A 22,075-nucleotide genomic window follows, 5' to 3' on the forward strand; every position below is an offset into this window, starting at 1 on the left:
ATGTTTTTAAGAATGAAGGTAGCAGTAGTATGCATTTATTTTTGAGGTGGCTTCCTGTCATTTAAATGAGAAGAAAAAAATGTGGACATAACATGGCCACAATTTGGACAATTTTGGACATATTCATGGTTGGACATTAAATCATGTGGACTTAATATAGACTGAACTTAACGTTTAGTGGACATAAATAGCGGTGGACATTTATTTAATGGACGAAAGGTAGGTGGACATAAAGTTCTGGAAGCTTGCGTAGTTAGGTTGATTCTCTTCAAATGCGTGCAAGTACTCTGATTGCAGGTAGAGGAGAGATAGAATTCTGACATATTTCGACCATTGCTTTGATGATTTATGGTTTTCTTTATTTTTCAGTTTTCCAATGGAATTGCATATGGTGTTTTACAATTCTGACTACGGAAATATTGACAATGCATCAAATTACAAAGATGGCCTAGTCGTGTTAGCAACTTTCTTCGAGGTAAAATATTTGTCTCCTTACGAGAGAATTTTTCACATCACATCCTTTTAATGCAGAAAACATCAATGGCGAAAATAGACGAATGTCGATCTCAGATTGTGAAGTAGCATAATCTCAGTCACACTTTACATTTTTGAAGGAAGATCATTGATCATAACGGTGCAAAATTTGGGCTAGATATCATCCGAAATTTAATCAATAAAAAATTCAACAAAAATGCAAAGTAAGTAATATTTCTTAAAGAAAAGAAGGGAGAAAAAAATGAACGTAGTTTTTGAGGTATGTAATCAAGGCAAGAGTCTCTCCTGCGGGTCGATTATTGAAATTGATGGACAAAGCTATAGATAAAGAGGACAAAAGTGATATGGTGGGATCCTTTTAGTGGAGGTAGGTGGTTGTAATGAATAAAGGAGGTAAGTAATAGACTAATAAACAGTAACCTAAGAGAGACCTTATAGTTAGCCCATAATTTTGCCCCTTAGTCTATAAGAACCACCCATTTCAACCAATCGGATCGCTCCATACTCCCTATGTATTCTTTGTCTAAAGCTTTGTCTATCAATTTCAATATTCAGCCCACAGTTACACTCCTGTTTGCACCGTTCACCGAGAGGAACAATAAAGGTCCAGAAGAGGAAGCTCAGATCTTCGAGTATGAACGATTTACAACCGTTTCAAAGGTCTAATTCGTTCAACAGAGTGCTCTCTTTCAGGCTTTCGCATAAACTAGAGTGCCTTCCATAGACAGAGTATGGTCATTCGTATCTTTTTACTACAGGAAAACTGTGCCGCTTTTTGATTGGTCAACGAGTTTTTAGGTTTCACGATGCTTTTGCGGCCGTAAATAAACAAACAAGATGGCGGCTCACCGAAACATTGCTGAGAAGCTGAAATTTGACAAAAATTTCAATTATACGGCAATAACAGTTTTAAACCAGCATATCTACGAATGACACATGAAAAACACATGAAAACCCTATTAAATCGGCCTTTCGCCTATATCACAGGAGGATGTAAGATGTGCATAACCTCGAAACTTGCTTGCTGATAACAGCCATCATCTTTGTTTATTACGGCCGTAAGAACATCGTGTCACCCTATTTTCACAAGACGAATGAAAAACCGGCACAGAAATGGCCATAGTCTGTCTATAAAGGTACTCTAGCATAAACCACTCAAGAAACAAGTAATGGACCACTAGACAAGGTGCGAATTTAAGCATTCTGATACATGCTTCTTAACCAGAATTTCCCGTAAAACACGATTTGAACAACGAAAATTACTGAAACCAACTCTTAACGAAGATATTACAGTTTTTATTACACATTGGTTACGAGGAATTTGAACTGCCCGCTCACAAGAAACTCAAAGCTCTACGTGAGTCAAATCGCGCACTACAACGGTTTCAGCAAGCTTCTCAATCGAGCGATGTTCATTTCCCACCATGTGTTTTTCAAACTATAAGTAATTTGCTATAGCTGAGCCAAAGTGTCAAGATGGAGGTTGCCAGATTTTTATATCGCAGAGACGCTCATGATAACGTTTAGCGCGCGATTGAATCACGTAGAGCATTGAGTTTTCATGAGCGGGTGGTTTCAATTCACGCACCAAGAATCATTAAATATCTTCGGAAGGAGTTGATTTCGGTAATTTTCGTTGTGCGCATCGTGTTTTACGTAAAATTTTGGTAAAGAGACATGTATCAGAATGCTGAAATTCGTACCTTGTCTAGTGGTCCATTCTGTTGATAATGGAAATAATGTTGTTACAGATCTCACCGTTCGAGAATGATGTGTACCAAACGTTAATAAAAGCCCTGCCAGACGTGACGGAGGCTGACAAGAAAGAATACCTAGAAAATGTTCCTGTCCTTGCATCTCTCCTTCCATGCAACCCGGAGAGGTATTTTTCATATTTAGGATCTCTAACAACGCCGCCTTGTCTGGAAGTCGTAACGTGGATAGATTTCAAACATCCTGTTCTACTTTCCCATACTCAGGTTGGTGCAAAATTAGTTTGATTCACACGTGCTATTGCCTGCTATTTGATTGTATATGTACCTAAGCATGCTTCCAGAATGATGGATCATCTTGGCATGATATTTAATTTTCTAACCCGATGTAGATATTTTGTTTCTTTTAACAGAGCTTTTCGTTTCTATACTAAGTTTCTCGGTTTGCGATTTTTTAAAGGAAAAATCTGCTCTTTAAAAATTTGGGGAGTTTTTTTTTTGTGATGACTGACATTTAAATATCGTAAGAATTTCCGTTTCCAAATACCTTTGCGTAATATTACCAGAACTATGAATGGAAATTGATCAAATCCAAAACACACAATTTTAAAAGCCTAAATTATATTCTTAAGATTTTACAGAGGAAATTCGATCACAAGGATGGAAAAAACCTGTACAGTTATCCATTTGGCCATCATAAAAAATTTAGCTTTAAAAACTTAAATCAATACCGATGAGAAAGTTTTGAATTATATGTATAGTTAATTTTGTTGGTTTGGGATTCCCACAAGCGGAATAAAGTCTTAAGAATAAGTTTGATTCGAAACAACATAATTGACACTCACCGAATTTTTGGCCGCTTGATATGAAAAATGTCGCCGATTATGATGCTTACTTTAATTAGACGCTATTCTGGTTATGCAAGGTTTTGTCCTGTTCTTAGTGCTTCAATTTGCTTTGCTCATGTGTGTATAAGGATACTTTGCATGAATCGCATTATGTACTAACTTTTCCTCTAATTTTTTGTGAACGATTTTAGTTAGCGAAATTCCGAACTATTCACTCCCATTTTGGATTGCTTCGGAGTAACTTTCGGCCGGTCCAAGCTAGAAACGGACGTGTGATCCTGTACAACAGAGATTTCCCCGATTACTGCGACTTTTTCTATGCGTATGCCGACTACTATCACTACAGCCAGTACCCGCAATATCCGTATGCATAACTATACGTAGTGACCGCACGTCAAACTTAAACAACGTCATGCACATTTGAACTTCATTTTGCAATAAAGAACTTCAGTCTAGCTCAGCCATAAATTCACCTATCTACATATGGAAACGAAGGGGCCCATACATTTTTTTTAAAATGAGTCAGAAACAGCAGTTCCTTATCGCAAAAGGAAGTCAATTTTACAATGAAACTTAGTTGACTCAGCTTAGATTTCCAAATAATACCTGTTTCATAACGGGCCAGAAACGGTAGCCTCAGAAGCTTCACCCTGGTAAAAATTGGCGATAGGAGCTGCGTTTCAAAATACCATAGGAATTCTTATAGCCGGCTAAAGAAGGCAATAGAAAATCGTATAGCTGGCTGTAGAAAGCGGAGAAATTATATAGCCGGGCTAACAAGCTAACAAAGCGATAAAAAAAGTATACAGTCGGGCTGTAGCTCCTATCGCCGGGCTTTACACTTTATCGCCATCGGCTATAAAAGGCTATAAGAAATTGTGTAGAAATTCGTGCGCTTTCGAAATCATTAAGTTTGACACGGAGACCACCATAATATTTACAAAACACACATTATATTTTCCTTTAATGCATATTTTTTTTCATCAATTAAAATGAGAATAATCCATACAGGATGTGCAAACATTTTAAAATCACGGGTTGAAAAACGCTGACTCCGCGAGATTATATATTGGAGCCTAACAAGAGCGGAGCGGCGTGCTGCCAGAGTTCAGCACGCACTAGCGCCTACAAACCTAACAGGGATACTTCACGCATTGCGCAATGCTTGAAGTATCCCTGTTAGGTTTGTAGGCGCTAATGCGCTTTTCGCGCTGGCTAACCCGCCCGCCGCGCCGCAGCGGCCACGGCGCTTGAAGCACTATTTCACACCAGAGGTATTCCACAGTATCATACGAAATTGAAGGCGCTCCAACATATTAGGAATGGCAGGCATACTTCAAAAGTATGCAGCTTTCCACCAGGGCTTTTTACCAGGGCAGCTATCGAAAAACATTTTTTGAACTGCCGCAATCAACTCGTTGGAGCGGGTCTGATTGGTCTAAAGGAAATAAAATTAAAATTAAATTATTCTATTATTTAATGAATTAAATTAAATTATTATAGGTAAAGTCAAATTAAATATAGTTCTTATGATCTGAGTCTAGTCCGAGTCAAATTATGCTTTACAGATAATTTAGTGCTGCGTGTCTTGATGAGAAACGTTTAGGCAATAACTGCCCTCTACATTTTTCAAGAAGTGAAAGAAATTTAAAGCCAAATAATATAAGTTTATTACATTAATTTATTTATTCTTTTGTTTGTGCCTGAAGTTTCCGAGGGTGCAAAAAGTTGAAGGTTCGAAATGAATTTTTCATTTTACCTTCCAACTGAAGAAAAATCTAGTGCAAAAACAAATATACTTACAAGCAAAGTAGCGAGTCTCTCAAGTCCCAATACTAGCATTGTTGTCTTTAGAAATACAAAACCTAAAGGCAACATCAATGAGTGAATCCTTTGTAAATTTATCTGAATTACCCATGGTAATCTCCATTTTATTTATGTCATTTACCCGCTGAGGCACAGCTTTAAAATTCACACATCGAATTCAGTGTATAGAATGAGAGACCTAATGTTTAATACTCCAATTATTGCATGAAGCATGGCTCTCTTTCAAGGGAAAATTAGTGGTGTCTTACTTTTGTTTTACTTTATTTTGTTGAGTGCCTTTTGCTGCTTTTGCAGTATTTAATTAGTGTATTTTAACTCATATTTTTTTCACTGAAAGGGTCCATTTTTTTGGTCCTGACTTTGCCAGTTTGTTTGGTTTTGAAAAGTCGTCGAATTTGGTTTATAATTTATCTATTCATTTATTAGATGTTTTGCGCATGTTCGAAACTGAAACTAGACTGCGAAGTGGATAAGGTTTGAATCATCGACCCCCTTCAATTCGAACGCATATGCCGGTTGACTTCATGTATGTTTATTTGTATTCGAGTGAGAGGAAGGCGTTAGATTAACTGGTCGTCGCAAACGGCCTAGCACTACGTTACCAGCTTCAAACTTTCTTAAGATCTGCATTCCACATTATTTACAGCTTTCTCCATGAAACAAAAAAAAAATATTCGTTGACCTTAATTATCTGCTAATATTATTCTCCGAGGTAATATATTGAATTACGTACCTACTTATGATTTTTTTGGGAGGAGGGGAGGGGGGGTTACAAAGTTTGTAGCTTATATTACTGAAAAGACTCCATATACAGCGCACCTGGTTTTTTTTTTAACTATATTACTGTATGAAAAGGTCCAGTTACACGATCAAATTGAGCCATCAAATTGGGCCTCTCATTGGTCGCATCCTCACCTCAGGTCTTTTTCCACCAATCAGAGCTTCAGTTTGATGGCTCAATTTGATCGTGTAACTGAACCTATAAACGCCGTTTAATCTTTCCGATAATTCGGGCATCGGAAACAATGTTTCTCGGTTCACAACGTTCAACGTTGAGAATTTCAATTTTCATTTCTTGAAAAAGTAACATTTGTTTTCATGAAACTCCGCATGATTTTGATTTGTCTAAAAGTAGTCCTTTCAACTTGAAATAGTTAACTGTTGGATCAAAAAGCATACTTAAAAAACTTCTTACAAAAATTCTGGGTGACTGTCAATACCGTCGAAACTACGGAAAAAGAGCAAATCTTTTGAGATCTTGCTGTCAATATTCAGTAGTTATTTATTTATTTTCTCCGGTGCGAATATTGAAAAAAAAAATGGCCTATTCCTTGTAAACCTCCAAAGTGTCAATTTTCATGATCTTCTCTTTGGAAAACCACAAATGTGCAATCTGATGGAAGACTGCAGTTTGTGTAAGTTTTTTTTATTTTTATTTTTATTTTATTTTTATTTTTTATTTTTATCTTTTATTAATTAATGTTTATTTGAGGAAACTTTAAATAAAGATTCAAAGCTAAAGTTTCCACATAATTTACTCTTACAAAGGTTTGAATTAAAAATTAACAGCGCCACTAATGATTAAAAATTAACTGCATGATATTACGTGCTTTCGCAGTTTGCTTTTAATGGATACTTTTTTATCTATGTATTTAAACAGAACATTTGCATGATACGCATATCAAGATTTTGAAACAGTTTTTTTTTTTTAAAAAATGAAATGAAAGTTACTGTTTACTTCCTCATGGAAATTACCAAGATAGCGCTTCAATTGTTTGTTACATAATTTTCCATTATTGATGGGTCTTTTAATGTGAAACTATAATTTTTGAACCGGAAGAGCTTCCTGTGATAATTTTATTTGCAATAATACCTGCTATCTTTCTTTCTTTCGTTTTTTTTTTTAAAATTTTATTCTTCGTTCCTCTTTATGATTGGCTTTGTACAACTAACCCAAGGATGATGCTAGTGTTGGTCATTTTGCCGCAAGTTTTTCATATATTGCTTTGCCAAATTCTGTTATACGCTAAATTTTGAAATAAATATGTGTTTTTGAGCTGATATCTTACGTTGCATTTATTGAGTGGATAACATGTACCGTTTTTCAAGCCAAAATTTTTAAAATTAGTAAAAACATATTGTAAAATTTTATGTATATCTTGATATGCAGCTCCTGACAGTGAAAATAAATTTGATAAAATTTAATGCACGTCAATTTAGCATTTGAATATAAACGTCTGTTTCAAAACCTCTGAATAATATAGGTATTTCATTTGTTCAATAAAATTTTAAACTCACTTGCACGTAAAAATATTAAAATGCGGACGCGTTTTGCCGGAGTTGCGAGCCGGCAATTTAAAATCATTTATCTTGTGCGGGTCTGCAAACGAATTTTGATTTCGTTAGTATCTCTATTAGGCTGAAATTCTTAGACACAGCTTGCAGCTTTTTGGACTTTAAATAGTGTCACTCAATGCTAATTAAATTGACTTCTAATTCAAAAGGCTCCAAGCAGGCAGTTACCCACAAGGCAAAAGGTCATGTACTAAAGTACATGTTACATCCGGAGACCCGAACGGCTGGAAAGGGCGCATCTGGTATAAAATTAAACATAATTTGAATCGAATTTTTTTCTAAACATATTCCTCCCAGACATACTTTAGAAATTTCAGAAACTTTTGTGTAGAAAATTTCAAGAGGATATTCGCATTAAAAGAGAGATAATGGCTCCAAGTCTAAGAAATTGAGGCTGCGGGAAAAAAGAATAAAAAAAAAAAACAGCGCAAATTGAGGTAGTGATTCTTTAGTTTCACCATCACAATGTATCACGTGCATTTTAGATTACTTACTCTTTGCCGGTGTACCTGCAAAAAGTCTCATCTCATTTTTAGGAACCATAGGCGTATTTTATTTCAAATACTGTAAGTCATTTTCAAGTTCAACAAGGATGCATACGGATATTCAGTTTCAAAATCAAAATCGCCCCATGGTGCGAGTCAAGGAGAAAGATTGAGCATGAGTCGAAACTTTAAAAGCTCATACTTTGGCTTAAACACGTCAAAGAAGTTCCAAAAATGGTTCAATGGGCCGCTATACCATAAATTAAAGTTGTCTTGCAAATGCAACTTTCTTTCAGGGTAAATGTCGTGTAGAACACGATGCGCACGTTGAAAACGTGAAAAATCAACTCCGACACCGAGGAAAACGCAGTTTGAAAAGCGCAACATGAGTAAGTACAAATTATAGGTAGACGCACTATTTATGATAGATTTTTTTTTTGTGGGGGAGGGGGGAGGAAAATTCCTATAGGAGTCAAAATCGTTCAACTGCAAAAAACTTACACTATTGCAGAATCAATGCGTGTATCAATGGCTTTAGAGCAAAATGACCTAAAAAAACTGATTAGCATAAAAAATTAGAATTGGATTATCCCTGGTAAAAATTGGCGATAGGAGGTGCGTCTCAAAATGCCATAGGAGTTTTTATAACCGACTGACGAAGGCGATAGAAAATCATATAGCTGGCTGTAGAAAGTGGAAAAAATTATACGGCCGGGCTAAAGTTCCTATCGCCGGGCTTTACACTTTATCGCCTGGCTGTTGCTCTTTCGCCATCGGCTATAAAAGGCTATAAGAAATCGTGTAGAAATTCGTGTGCTTTGTAAATCCTTAAGTTTGTACGGAATCAGCATAATATTTACAAAACGCACATTATATTTTCCTTCACTACATATTTTTTTTCATCAATTAAAATGAGAATAATCCATACAGAGTGTGCTAACATTTCAAAGTCATAAGTTGAAAAACGCTGACTCCACGAGATTAATATTAGAGCCTAACACAAAGCGGAGCGGCGGCGCACTGGCGCCTTCAAACCTAACAGGGATACTTCACGCATTGCGCAATGCGTGAAGTATCCCTGTTAGGTTTGAAGGCGCCAATGCGCGTTTCGCGCTGGCTGCCCGCCCGCAGCGTATGTACCACGGCGCTTGGAGCAACTATTTCACACCAGAGGTATTGCACAGTATCATACAAAATTGCAGGCGCTCCAACATGTTAGGAATGGCAGGCATCCTTCAAAAGTACGGAGCTTTCCTCGCAAAATAAATCAAGATACTACGGCCCAAAAAGAGAGCGGTAGTCCAAAAACTCACTAAGTCCTAGCATCCTTAATTAGTAACGTTTAGCATACACTTTATCGCCAGGCTGTTGCTTAGTCGCCATCGGCTATAAAAGGCTATAAGAAATTGTGTTGCCGGCTATAGAAGGCTATTGGAAATCTTACAGCCGGCTGTAGGTCTATGGTATTTTGGAACACAGATTCAACTGCCAATTTTTACCAGGGAAAGCAGATTCAAGATACTCTCTCTGAAAGGTATTTCTCTTACGTTTGCCCCGAAACGCATAAGAGTTATTTTTTCTAATCTTCAATTATAATTGGACGTATTTCTATCAAACGGAACTATGTGCCTTAAAACATGAACCCTGAGACCCATAAGAATATGTGCATTACAGGGCTCACGTCATAATGCACATAGTTCCGTTTGATAGAAATACGTCTAATTAGAGGTTTGCCTCAGCCCACCCCCCCCCCCCCCCACCACATAGAGTAGCGTCGACAGCAGCTTCATTGCGCCCTCCTGTTACGTACAGTAAATAGACCATAAATAATGTTTTTTCCTGTTCATTGACAAGAATAGTACCTACTGAAGTACAAGTCTATTACGAGGTCAAACACTTTTCATCACTTTGACTAAAATGAATTCGGTACATATTTTCAGGTGCACACGTTCCGGACCCTGCACTCGCACCACGGGATGTTGACGCATAATTTCCGTCCGGTGCAACCCTTGTCAAACCGCCCGGTTTGGTACAACGCCCACACTTTTGTCGACAGCGGAGCCTCCACACTGTTCAGGATCGACGCCATTGCGTGCCTCATCGGGATGCTTGGACTTATCAAACTCATGAGCGTTTGAACCGGGAGCCATTGAAATTCAGCATTTCCATCATCCGAAATTCATTTTCCAGTATGGATCTCCCATGTTCGTCTCATTTACTAAGGCACATATCTGCATAACGAAGCTAGTGGTACAGAGGTTGTTTTCAAAATGAGGCAAAATCAGTTCCTATTGTAAAATGTCGTTCATCCGATGAATCCTGGAGTAAAAGCATTCTTATGCACCTCGTTGCAACGTCATCGAATGGTTTTGGTCGATATATTATAACATCGTTAAGAGTTTTATCGATCAAGATCAATCGATTACGATATACAGAGCCCTTAGGACTCCATCAGAAAATGAACTTGTCGGGGCTAGGGAAAGCCCGGATAATTTGACGGTTTTGTTTATTTCGCTCTCATTGTGCCTTTATTTAAAACTACTTCAACCCTTGAAATCTCAACGTTCATCTCTTAAATCCGTACTATTTCAGAAATGTATGGTCTTCTGATGTCGATAGGGCACGACATGCCAAATTTTTTAACCAACCCCGATATCAAAGTTCAGCTGAAAGTTTCTAAAGTTATTTATTCTATTTTATATGATTTCGGAAATGTTCTTATCCAATTCTTAAAATTGAAGTCACATGGCTTCTCACAACAAAATTGATTAGTGTTTATACATATTTTTTGGATTAATTCGTAAAAATAATATCAAGTGGTCGGTAAATTTAAAAGTAATATTTTTCTTACCATTTGAAGTTTTGTATGTTTAAAAAAACAGAAACTTGTTTTAATGCAAGGAAATAGAAGTGAGCGCACGTTTAAGAAATCAAGGGTTGTCATTGTTGGTAGGAAACAAGCCCGCAGGTTTTTATTAAAAGTAGGTGAAATATCACTAGGGAAATGCCCTTAAATAGTCCTGACCTGAGTGCAATTGGATGATAGTTTCAGGACAATAGTATCCAACAACAACGTCTAGCTTTAGAGTGAAAACAAAGGAAAGCAAGTTCCTTTTGAAAAAAAAAGTTCACGATGAACTTAATTCGTCAACGTGCTATTGAAGCTTACAGAACATAACTTTCAGTAATGATGGATACAGAGACTCCAAACATTGCTTTCATACGGCAACTGCCTATTTTTACCACCGACAATAAGGATAAAAAGAGTTCAAAAGGAGTTTGTAAATATGTATGTAGGTTTTCACGTGTGTTTTAAGTTTAAAATATAGTTCTTTAGGCATGTATTTATCTGACACAAAGTTTTTGTCGCTACGGATAAGTGATTTTTGCCTGACACGTCACATCTTTTTTACATTTAATACTTACTGTTTGTTTTTTTAACCTTTTTTTCAAAACAATAGACCGTACAGTATGGCGTCTTTAAATGGAGATATCGTCACACGCTGACCTGGAAGGGCATACATTTTTCAAAAGGTATCGATAAATATTCATTGGTAACAAATACAGAGATTACTTTATTGTTGAGAACGAATTCAATGAATAGATACCGGATTTGATAGAAAATCCAACAGTTAAGTATCTATTTGTTCGTTTCAATTTTGCCGTTATTATTATAGATTCGATTTGATTTTGTCTGGGTATTATTTAATTTTGTCGATACCTGATAAAGACGCCATGACTGAGACAGTCTATAATTCTACATACTGATGTAGTGGCCACGGAATCCGACATACCTATCGACGCTAAATGATAAGAATCTAGGTGGGTTTTCGTGAGTCATTCTGCTGCGTAGTATCAAACCGTGGGAAACTTGATACAGGATAAAGAACATTGAATTTGAATCTGAGAGTTCAAACTTTGTTTTAATTGAAATCATTGGACGCAATTTACGACGTAGCCACTATATCAGAATGATACGGAAAAATCCTGTCCATCGCACTCTTGCAGTAAATTATTTGGGTACGACTGAAAATACAGGATAATCCAGGGATTTTACTCGTAAAATTTGCAAATGCGATAATCAAGGACAATGTGGCTAAGAAATCCCGGTCCCCCAAAAAAGGCTAACAGTTTTTTTTTAAAAAATTTGATTCAAAACCAATAGATTCATTAATCTTTGATCTCGTAGGTGTACACAAAACAGTGGCGTGGCGTAAATTGCGATGTATCAACTGTTCTGCCATTTAAACCTATGGTGAAGAATCGATTATTAAGGTGTTCGCTGCGAGCACCCTGTTTATCGATCCTTTTCCATAGGTTTAAATGACATAACAATCGATATATCGCAAAGCACGCCACGCCACTGACACAAAAACCCTCAATAATTACGACCGGTATCAAAAGGCTGATGTTATATTTTAGCAATCGACAATTTGGTGTACAAGACCCTTGTTAAAAAAAAAAAAAAAAAAAAAAAAAAAAAAAAAAAAAAAAAAAAAATTAGACTAATATTTTCTCCTGAAGTATAATTACAGTTAAACAAAATGAATTTCCATATTCGTAAGTCGAAGGGAATCCAATGGATAAAATGGAATATCTGTAGACTATACTAAAACAATTTTCTATAAGTACATACGTTTAACCTATTGCTTTTTTACTACCGCCACTATTCGGTTGGTCAATCCCAATATTTCGTTTATTTTCCAATTACCTCTATTAATGTATTTTTCATAATAAACTTGGTGTGCCTATCTAAAGACTTCATTGAAATCTTCAATTTACATACATTTTGAAGTGCCTTCTTGTTACCGTTCGTTCTAGAATCGTTCGATCGTGAGGAATCGTAGTTGTAGTAATTGTAATGAGCGTGTCTCATCAATATTTCACATGCTTTTGGACCAATATTCATTTGATGTTTGTCCAATTTAGGATATTTTTTGCCTTCAAAATACCATATTTCTTATTTTTAGTAAATTATTTATTGATTTTTTATAATCTAGTGATCTTAAAATGTAAAGTAATGATTTTTAAATTATTTACTTTTATGGTTCCTATAATTTTCTTGCAATCAATGTTGGATTTAGAAATGTTTCTGATCCAATTGAGAATGGAAGAAAAATTGATCTTTTGCACATATTCCATCAGTATTCAATTTCATAGATTATCTGTTGACTGTTTCATTTTTGATAAGGAGGGCTTTTGTAGTTATATTTAGGAATGAATGACGAATGTATACTGGAAACATAATTCCGAGAAATTCAAATGTTTTTTCATTTAATCGCGTTTAATCACAGCGTGGCGTGAATTGCGATGTATCAATTGTTCTGCCATTTAAACCTACAGCAAAGAATCGATTATTAAGGTGTTCGCTGCGAACACCCTGTTTATCGATCTTTTTCTATAGGTTTAACTGGCATACCAATCGATACATCGCAAAGCACGCCACGCCACTGCGTTTAACTGCAAACAACGACCGCCGTAGAATGTCTATTTCTTTGTGACATTACTTTACCTACCTTGTTTCGTAAGGGCCTATCACTGCGAGTTTTGTTTTTATGAATATTGCGTATAAAACACATCGTTTGGTGTTTCTAAAACCATTATGAAGCCATTTTGATTGAATTTTTTAACGAAACAAAGGACCGGCAACTAAATGAGTCGATTATACATCATTAAAAAAAATAGATGAACGAGAAAAAGTATCATATCAAAATTCTGAATTTCTAATTCGCATTAGATGTGTCTATGTGCTATAAAATTAGTTACTATATAGGTGAATTATAACTTCTGTCCATTTTTTTCAATTTAAAAATTGATTGTTTAGAGCTGTTGATAATTCGATTCTTTGTAAAAATTACAGCTAATTTATGTATGCTCTTCAATTTTCAGTCTTCCTTTATCATATTCATAGAATATTATTTATTTACCGTAGTTTTATTTATTTATTTATATTTTTCTTGTGAGAGACTTCGAATTGGAGTCAACGTACCGATTAATGCGCATAGATTTGATTAATATTACCTCTTCAAAGGCATACCCTTATGGCTATTGTAAATATTATACATTTTCTTAGTCTTGTACTTATAGTTTTTCTCTGAATTTTTTTGTTTATTCCGAGCTTTAATTTTATTGCAACTTTAAGACATTTTATTTTATCATTTTTAAAAACTTTTTTACAAGTTTTCATGTGCGCGTATTCCTTGCCAAAACATATTCAACCGCGGAAAACAGGAAATGATAATGAATGCCGATTATCTAACCTTATATCTAAATGAACAAAAGTATTGCAACTGTATAGATACGAGGACCACTTGTTTCGAGTCCTCAAGGGCTCAGCGTTCTTGTCTTGAAGTGCCATTTACATCTACTGATCGATAGTTATTCGAATTTTTATTGGCTTATCATTCATTAGCAAATACAAATCAGGAAATTAGTTTGCATTATTTTGATGACTAATGATTTTTCGGCTAAATGGTCAATATTTTATTGAATTATTCTGATAGGTGAACTATTTTTCTTAGTTTATTCCTTTTAAAATTCAGTGGAAATTAATGACGAATCCTTAAGGCTGCAATGCTCCATGAAATAGTAAAGAAATGTCTGTCCAATAAAATGGTCTCACGGACTACGAGGCGGAAATCTTAGCCGTCGGTTTTTATATTCCAAAAATGTATTCTTAGATGTTTCAACGACTCCTGTTTCAATCACTTTTAAAAGCACGACATACTATCATGTATGGAATACATGAACTAAAAAACTATACTTTCCGAAAAAATTACGTATTTTAATAGGCTTTTTAGATACCTATTCCCAGTTTTGCAATTAGTGCTTCCTTTAGATTTTCTGTAAGCAAACAGAAAACTTTTCCTGTCAAATCTAATAGGTTAACTGTTCAGATTGTTTCATCGAAATAAACATCATAATTTGCCAAAATGCGACTATTCTTTTATATTTTCCCCCCGAACATATCTATAAGTTTGAGAGGTGTTCTTGCATAGAGTTTGATGAGTCATGAAATACACAGTAGGGCGTTTCAAAAATAACTTCTTTTCTCCGGACGATAGACCGTAACAGCATTTCAACTTGAAAAATTTCCACTCCTAAATTATATTATTATATTCACCGGAAAGCATACAGGATTACAAAATCTCTACAATCCTGTGATCCTACAATTGTAAACCCTCGGTGTGTACTGTTCAAAATGTTGTTCACCGGGGTTCGGCACCAAGAAAATACGACTTTTCACCGATTTGAGCGCGCACCGTAGTATACGCGTAATGCATGATGTATCCTGCAGAGTTGTAAGGCGCTATACTATGAGTTACGTGCCCCACGAGCAATGCATGAAGTATTCTGCGGTCTAGTAAGGTGCTACTGTGCGTTTCAAACCGTGCGCGCCACACAGTGGGACGAAAAGAGTATTTCCTAGAGTACCTACATACGGACAGTACGGACATGTCGAAAATGTTGAGGCTAGGTGATGGAGCTCTTAGACCCCAAAAGGGTAGGCAATCCATGAATTCAAATTTTCCAGAGTGATTTATAATCACAACTGTTAGGAACTGTTGTTGGTAAAGCACGTATTTGACTTGGTTTTTGCATAAACTTACTCATTTTTGCGGAAGAATGCATACTCATGAATTTTCTCGTCCATTTTCGTTTGATATTGGAGTCTAGAGATTGACAGTGACATTTTTCGTTTTCAAAGGTTACCTACCCTTTTGGGCCCCAAGAGCTACATATTTCGAGTTGTCCATACTCTCCCTATGTAGGTACTCTACTATTTCCTCGTTGTCATAATACTGCACGGCTCGTTTTCCTAGGTGACTCCTGGGCTGGCCCCGCTTTTCTTGATCCGAACACTTGCGGTAGTGTGTTTCGAAGTCTTTCAAAAAGTCTCCGATCTCATAGTCACTTTCACCCTTGAAAAGTCTTTTGAAGAAGGGTGCCTTTATAGAAATTATTGATCCTTCTGCTGATCGGGGAACCTTAGATCCTGTTTTCAACTGGTTCCATTCCATTATGGATTGGCTCAAAGTTCTCATCGTCTCCAGCTGAGCTCTAAACATTTCTTGTTGCTAAGCTTGATTTTCTCGGTTTTGTCCCAGTATTTCCTAGGACACCCTGTGTCATCGAGAATCCATTTGCGCGGAACTTTGCCCCCATAAACCAGGTTGAAATGTTTGGTTCCAGTTTTGGGTCATTTTCCGTCCGTTGTCTCTGGTCTGCATGCCCTCTAACGATATGTCTCTTGGTCCTGGGACTGCCTGCACAAGATCGGTTTGCCATTCAAACCCAACCGCATTGTACCCGTTCTCAATCAAACCGGCATGAGGCAATATGGATTCGGTCGGTTTTTCTTTGTGTTTACTGGCATCAGCGTTTTCGCAACCGCTCTCGGTGCAACGAGCGCGATTGGAAACATAGAAGAGTCTCTAAAAACGCTATATTGAAAAAATATTTTTTCGAATTATGCTATTCTCTTCATTGAGTTGCTTCTCGTAACTCTCACACGAGTCGCAATTCAATGTATAGTCCAGGCGCCTGGTAAGTCTACCGGGAATTTTGGGTACACAGCGATTTTTTTGGCTTACATTATATTTTTTGGGTCGCTGAATCCGAATCTGAAGTTTCCTACCGCATATCTGGTGAGAATTTTCCGCCATTTCGAAAAAATGGCCTAAAAAGGCCTTTTTTGCGGTTTTTTTGATATAGCGGCTACGCATAAGAAGAAGTCTCGGATTTAGTTAATGCTTTGAAAAGCTGACAAAATTTGGAAGAAAATGGTATATAAATATGCAGGATTGCTCAAAAATTGAGGATCTCGGAACTTTGGAACGCTTCGGAACTTGGCTTACCGCGGCGAGCCGGATCGCTCGTTGACGGGTGCGCCGCGAAAACGTGAATGGACGCGATGTTCACGATGCTGTATCTTCCTCAATTTTTAAGCAAATGTAGCATATGTATACACCATTTTCTTCCAAATTATGTCAGCTATTCAAAACATTAACTAAATCCGGGACTTTCTCTCATGCGTAGCCGTTATATAAAAAAAAACCGCAAAAGAGGCCTTTTTAGGCCATTTTTTCAAAATGGCGGAAAATGCTCACCAGATACGGATAAATACCAGGAAACTTCAGATTCGGATTCAGCGACCCAAAAAACATAAAGTAAGCCAAAAAAATCGCTGTGTACCGGAAATTCCAGGTAGCCTCATTTTTAACTACCAGGCGCCTGGACTAAAAGTCTATGCTTAAATTAAACAGGGGAAAAAGAAGTCGGGGTAAAGGAACCCTCGAACAAACAAAAACCGACCCGAAATGTTATAACTCTGGACGTAAATGCGGGCCCGAAGAGGTAACAAGGCACTGTAACGTACTAAGTGACAATCACTGTTATTTTCAGCTCCCTAGCAGCACATTCAAATAATGTATTTTGCCGCATCTCGGAAAAATCACGGCAGATTTAAAAGTGTCCATGTTCTTTTACTCGTTCAAAATAGACAGTGGAAAAGTTGCAACGTCGCAAATTGAGGTATGGACGTTTTTTTATCTCACTTTTGGTGATGAGAAAATGTGTAACTGCGCAAGCGTCAGAGTGTAATATCAGTGGCAATCGTGATCTTTCGCCATCAAGTCGCGGCGATAATCTTGAAGGCGCTCTGAGCAACTAAACCACCTCGGAAGTATTGCACAGTATCAGACGGAATTGAAGGCGCACTAACGTATGTAAATTCACTGGCATCCGTAGAGTCCTACAGATCTTACGATATGCGACTTCTGTTGGAAATGGAATAAAAAAAGAAATACATGAATAATTCAAAAAAACAAAGAAACAAACAAAACAAACAGATTCATTTCATAACGGTTGAAGAGCGAGCCGATATCGAGGTATAAGTTAGATGAAAGTACATCGATTTGAAACTGAACTTAAAAAGGATAGATACCTCTATTGCAAAGTCGGATAATTTCGAAGGCACCAAGATAGTATTCTAGACCACATACGCCATCTGGGATTTTTAAATTTTAAAATTTTGTATGAAAATTCGACCTCTATGTGAAAAACATCCATTGCCGCCAAGGCTCACAAAAAGGAATCAAACAGGTGCCGAGATAGCATCTTAGACCACATTCACTATCTTGAATTTTTGAATAATGAAAATCTGAGTTGAAATTCAGGTTTTCCGTGAAAAAATACCACGTGGTATTGAGTTTCAAAAAAATTGATCGATCTGGAGTCGCATATCGTACGATAAACGCTACCAGTCAAGTTGCCTACGTTAGTGCGCCTTCAATTTCGTCTGATACTGTGCAATACTTCCGAGGTGATATAGTTGCTCAGAGCGCCTTCAAGAGTTTCGCCTCGACTTGATGGCAGAAGATCACGATTGCCGCCGTCAATACACTCCAGGACGTTTCTTGAAACTCGGTACAAGGTGGCATTTTTTGACGGAAACCTTGAATTCCAACTCAAATTTTCATAATTTAAAAATCCATTATACTGGATGCGGCCTAAAATGCTATCTCGGAGCCTGTTCGATACATTTTTGTGAGACTTGGTGGCAGTGGATGTTTTTCACGTAGAGGTCGAATTCTCGGTCAAAGTTTTGAATTTTAAAACTCCAAGATGGCAGAAGTGGCTTGGAGTGCTATCTTGGCACCTTCAAAATTATCAAAAATTGGTAGGTATCTGTCTTAAAAAGGAATCGTCATCAAAAATCTCGGAAAACAATTGAACTTTTGAATGACTGTCAAACAGTAAAAATATTTCATTCTCCATGAAGTATTTTAATGTAACGTCACTATGAGCTGTAAATTCTTAACAATTTCCAAAAATCGCCACACATTTTTTGGCTTAAAGTCATCAATTTTAGTCTGAAGTAATCATCGCAATTTTGAAATCGTCGCTTACTTTCTTTCCCCGGCGTTTAAGTCTCCAGAGATGTACATAATGACACTAATTCTACCACGCACGCATAGGTGGGCATGCGTGAATCTATGCGAGTAACAAAGCTACCTGAACAAGTTGCATTGGTAATATAAATTAGTAACTTCGCAGATCAGCGGGCTGATTATTGAAATCGATAGACTAAACGATAGACAAAGAAGACATACGGAAAAAAGAGCGCAGCGATCCCATTGGTTGAAATGGGTGATTGTTGTAGACCAAGGGAGAAAAGGATGAACTGACTATACGATCCCTCGTGAATTGCCGTTGATTAGTCTATCACTCACTTCATTTGTCCATTGTAACCACCCGCTTCCACTCATATAAACGCCTCATTTTCCCGTTGTCTTCTTTGTTTATAGCTTTGTTTATCAATTTCAATCATCTGCCCGCTTAAGTTTGTCTTTACCTATTACCAAAAACTTGGAATTGGCGGCTTTCAAACCTGAACCGTAAGGTAATTGGATAGCTCTACCTACAGACTGATTATTTAAATTGGTAGACAAAGCGATCGATAACGAGACATAGGGAAAATGAAGCGATCCCATTGGTTGAAACGGATGACTGCTATAGACTAAGGAGGAAAATGATGGACTAACTATAAGGTCCCACGTAAGTTCCCGTTCGTTACTTGTCTTTTTTGTCCATCGCAACCACCTGCGCGCTTCCACCAACAGGATTGCTTCATTTTCCCTTTGTCCACTATATCTATCGTTGGCATGCTCAATTATTTAAATAATCCAATTATCGATAATCGTCAATCGAACTATGTAGCTAATCGGTCAAGAGATTAAACAACGACACAAAAATTGGGATAAAAGCTGTAAAAACGAGAGAGGGAAAGAGACATCAATCGGCAGCGAAATAATCGATTAATCGATAGTCGATAGTTATTCGATGTTTTCGAAAAGTGCTGAAAATGGCTAGTTTGACCACTAAAATCTTTTGAATGTTAGATTTTTTGGAGCTAGGACACGTTTTTTTTAACATTATCTCAAATTGCTGATTAATCGTAAACTAACAATCGATTAGACGGTTAATCGGATAACTGTAAATCGATTACTGTAATCGATTATTATGCACTCGATTAATTATTATGAATCGATAATCGGAACATGCCTAGTCTATGTTGTATCAGGTTTTCCGTCAAAAAATGCAACCTGGCACCGAGTTTTAAAAAATTCGAGCAAACAGGAGTCGCAGATCGTACGATGAACGCTACTAGTCAATTTTCCTACGTTAGTACGCCTTCAATTTCGTCTGATACCGTGCAATACTTCCGAGGTGGAGTAGTTGCTCAAAGCGCCTTCACGCGTATAGCCTCGACTTGATGCCTCGCCTCGACATTCATTTCATTCATTTCATTCATTTCAAGAGAGAGCCGATATCGAGGTTTAAGTTAGCTGAGAGTACATCGATTTGAAGCTGAACTTAAAAAGGATAGATACCTCTATTGCAAAGTCGGATAATTTCGAAGGCACCAAGATAGTATTCTAGACCACATACGCCATCTTGGATTTTTAAACTATAATATTTTGAATGAAAATTCAACTTCCACGCGAAAAGTATCCATTACCACCAAGTCTCACAAAAATGAATCAAACAGGTGCCGAGATAGCATTTTAGATCACATCCACCATCTTGAATTTTTGAATAATGAAAATTTGAGTTGAAAGTCAGGTTTTCCGTCAACAAATGCCACCCGGCACCGAGTTTTAAAGAAATCGAGCGAACAGGAGTCACAGATCGTACGATAAACGCTACCAGTCAATTTGCCAACTTTAGTGCGCCATCAATTTCGTCTGATACTGTGCAATACTTCCGAGGTGGAATAGTTGCTCAGAGCGCCTTCAAGCGTACCGCCTCGACGTGATGGCAGAAGATCACGACTGCCGCCGACATTACACCCAAGAACGTGTGGATTTACACATTTTCTCATCATCGACGGAGAGATGAAATACATCCATACCTCAATTTGCAACTTTTTCACTGCCTATTTTGAACGGGTAGAAGAAGAACACTTAAAATCTGCGTAATTTTTCCGAGGTATGACAAAAAACATTATTTGAATGTGCTACTAGCGAGCTGATAATAACAATGACTGTTGAATTTGAATGTTTCATTATCAGTCTAATGTCTAAAATTCATGCTTAAATTAAACAGGAGAATAAGAAGTGGTAGGTAGGAATCCTCGAACAAACAAAAACAGACCCAAAATGTTATAACTCTGGACGTAAATGGGCCCGAAGAGGTAACAAGGCACTGTAACGTACTAAGTGACAATCACTGTTATTATCAGCTCGATAGCAGCACATTCGAATAATGTATTTTGCCACATCTCGGAAAAATCATGGCAGATTTTAAAGTGTTCATGTTCTTTTACTCGTTCAAAATAGACAGTGGAAAAGTTGCAACGTCGCAAATTGAGGTATGGAAGGATGGAGGTGCGCCGCGAAAACGTGAATGGGCGCGATGTTCACGATGCTGTATCTTCCTCAATTTTTGAGCAATCCTAGCATATGTATACACCATTTTCTTCCAAATTATGTCAGCTATTCAAAACATTAACTAAATCCGGGACTTTCTCTCATGCGTAGCCGTTATATAAAAAAACCGCAAAAGAGGCCTTTTTAGGCCATTTTTTCAAAATGGCGGAAAATGCTCACCAGATACGCGGAAGGAAACTTCAGATTCGGATTCAGCGACCCAAAAAACATAAAGTAAGCCAAAAAAATCGCTGTGTACCCGAAATTCCAGGTAGCCTCATTTTTAGCTACCAAGCGCCTGGACTAGTAGACAAGGCAGCTCTTACTGTTGTCAAGAGCGTACTTTTCAAATTTATCTAAATCGCATGAGCGAGAGGAGGACACAATTTGCAGCAAAACCACCAGCCTGTAAATTAGTGCCCGATCAATACCTGGAAACTTAGTCAAATTATTCCAGTGTTTAAAAACCTTTCGAGCCAAAGTCCCATTATTTGTGGTCCTAACTGTCTGCTTCACTACGTCCACTCTCCAACCTAACTGATATTTGAACTTCTTTTGGATCAGTTTTTTAGCCCCATTTTGGATAACCATATTGGTCAACCGGACAAGGCTCAAATGAAAGCTTATGGTAAGGCAAACTTCCAGGTAAAGTTTTGACTTGAAGTGACACTTCGTTTCGGCTGTACAGTGTTTCCAATTTTCCATTTTTATATGCTAAAATCAAGGAATTCTGGACTATTAGTCCAGTGCATCATGGTTACATAGACTTGTACATCGGTCTACAGGCTAAATACGACCCTAAGATCGTATGGAAGCGCAATTAAAGGCTATTGTGAACTTTCCGAAGCAGTGTTGCCGAATATGTATTTATTTTTTTAAAACATAAAATAAGGCTATTTTCGATATATTTGGCCAAAAAC

The 22,075-nt window shown here is 37.2% G+C and overlaps 1 protein-coding gene across 2 annotated transcripts in view; it reads left to right on the top strand.

Annotated features, from left to right (window-relative positions):
* The window catches only part of LOC109037106 (carbonic anhydrase 2), a 114,131-nt gene extending 99,476 nt beyond the window's left edge, over positions 1–14,655 (top strand). Inside the window, exons 5-7 of one of the 2 annotated variants that reach the window (XM_019051606.2) lie at positions 370–475; positions 2,247–2,474; positions 3,247–3,791. In XM_019051606.2, the coding sequence (XP_018907151.1) occupies positions 370–475; positions 2,247–2,474; positions 3,247–3,429 (517 nt within the window). In that variant the 3' untranslated portion in view covers positions 3,430–3,791. Of the gene's footprint in view, positions 1–369; positions 476–2,246; positions 2,475–3,246; positions 3,792–9,662 lie in introns of those variants that run through there. The other variant, XM_019051605.2, reaches the window with a different exon arrangement.
* Positions 14,656–22,075: the final 7,420 nt, after the last annotated feature.

Source organism: Bemisia tabaci, chromosome 8 (genome assembly GCF_918797505.1).
Source record: "Bemisia tabaci chromosome 8, PGI_BMITA_v3".
In the NCBI taxonomy this organism is placed as follows: domain Eukaryota; kingdom Metazoa; phylum Arthropoda; class Insecta; order Hemiptera; family Aleyrodidae; genus Bemisia; species Bemisia tabaci.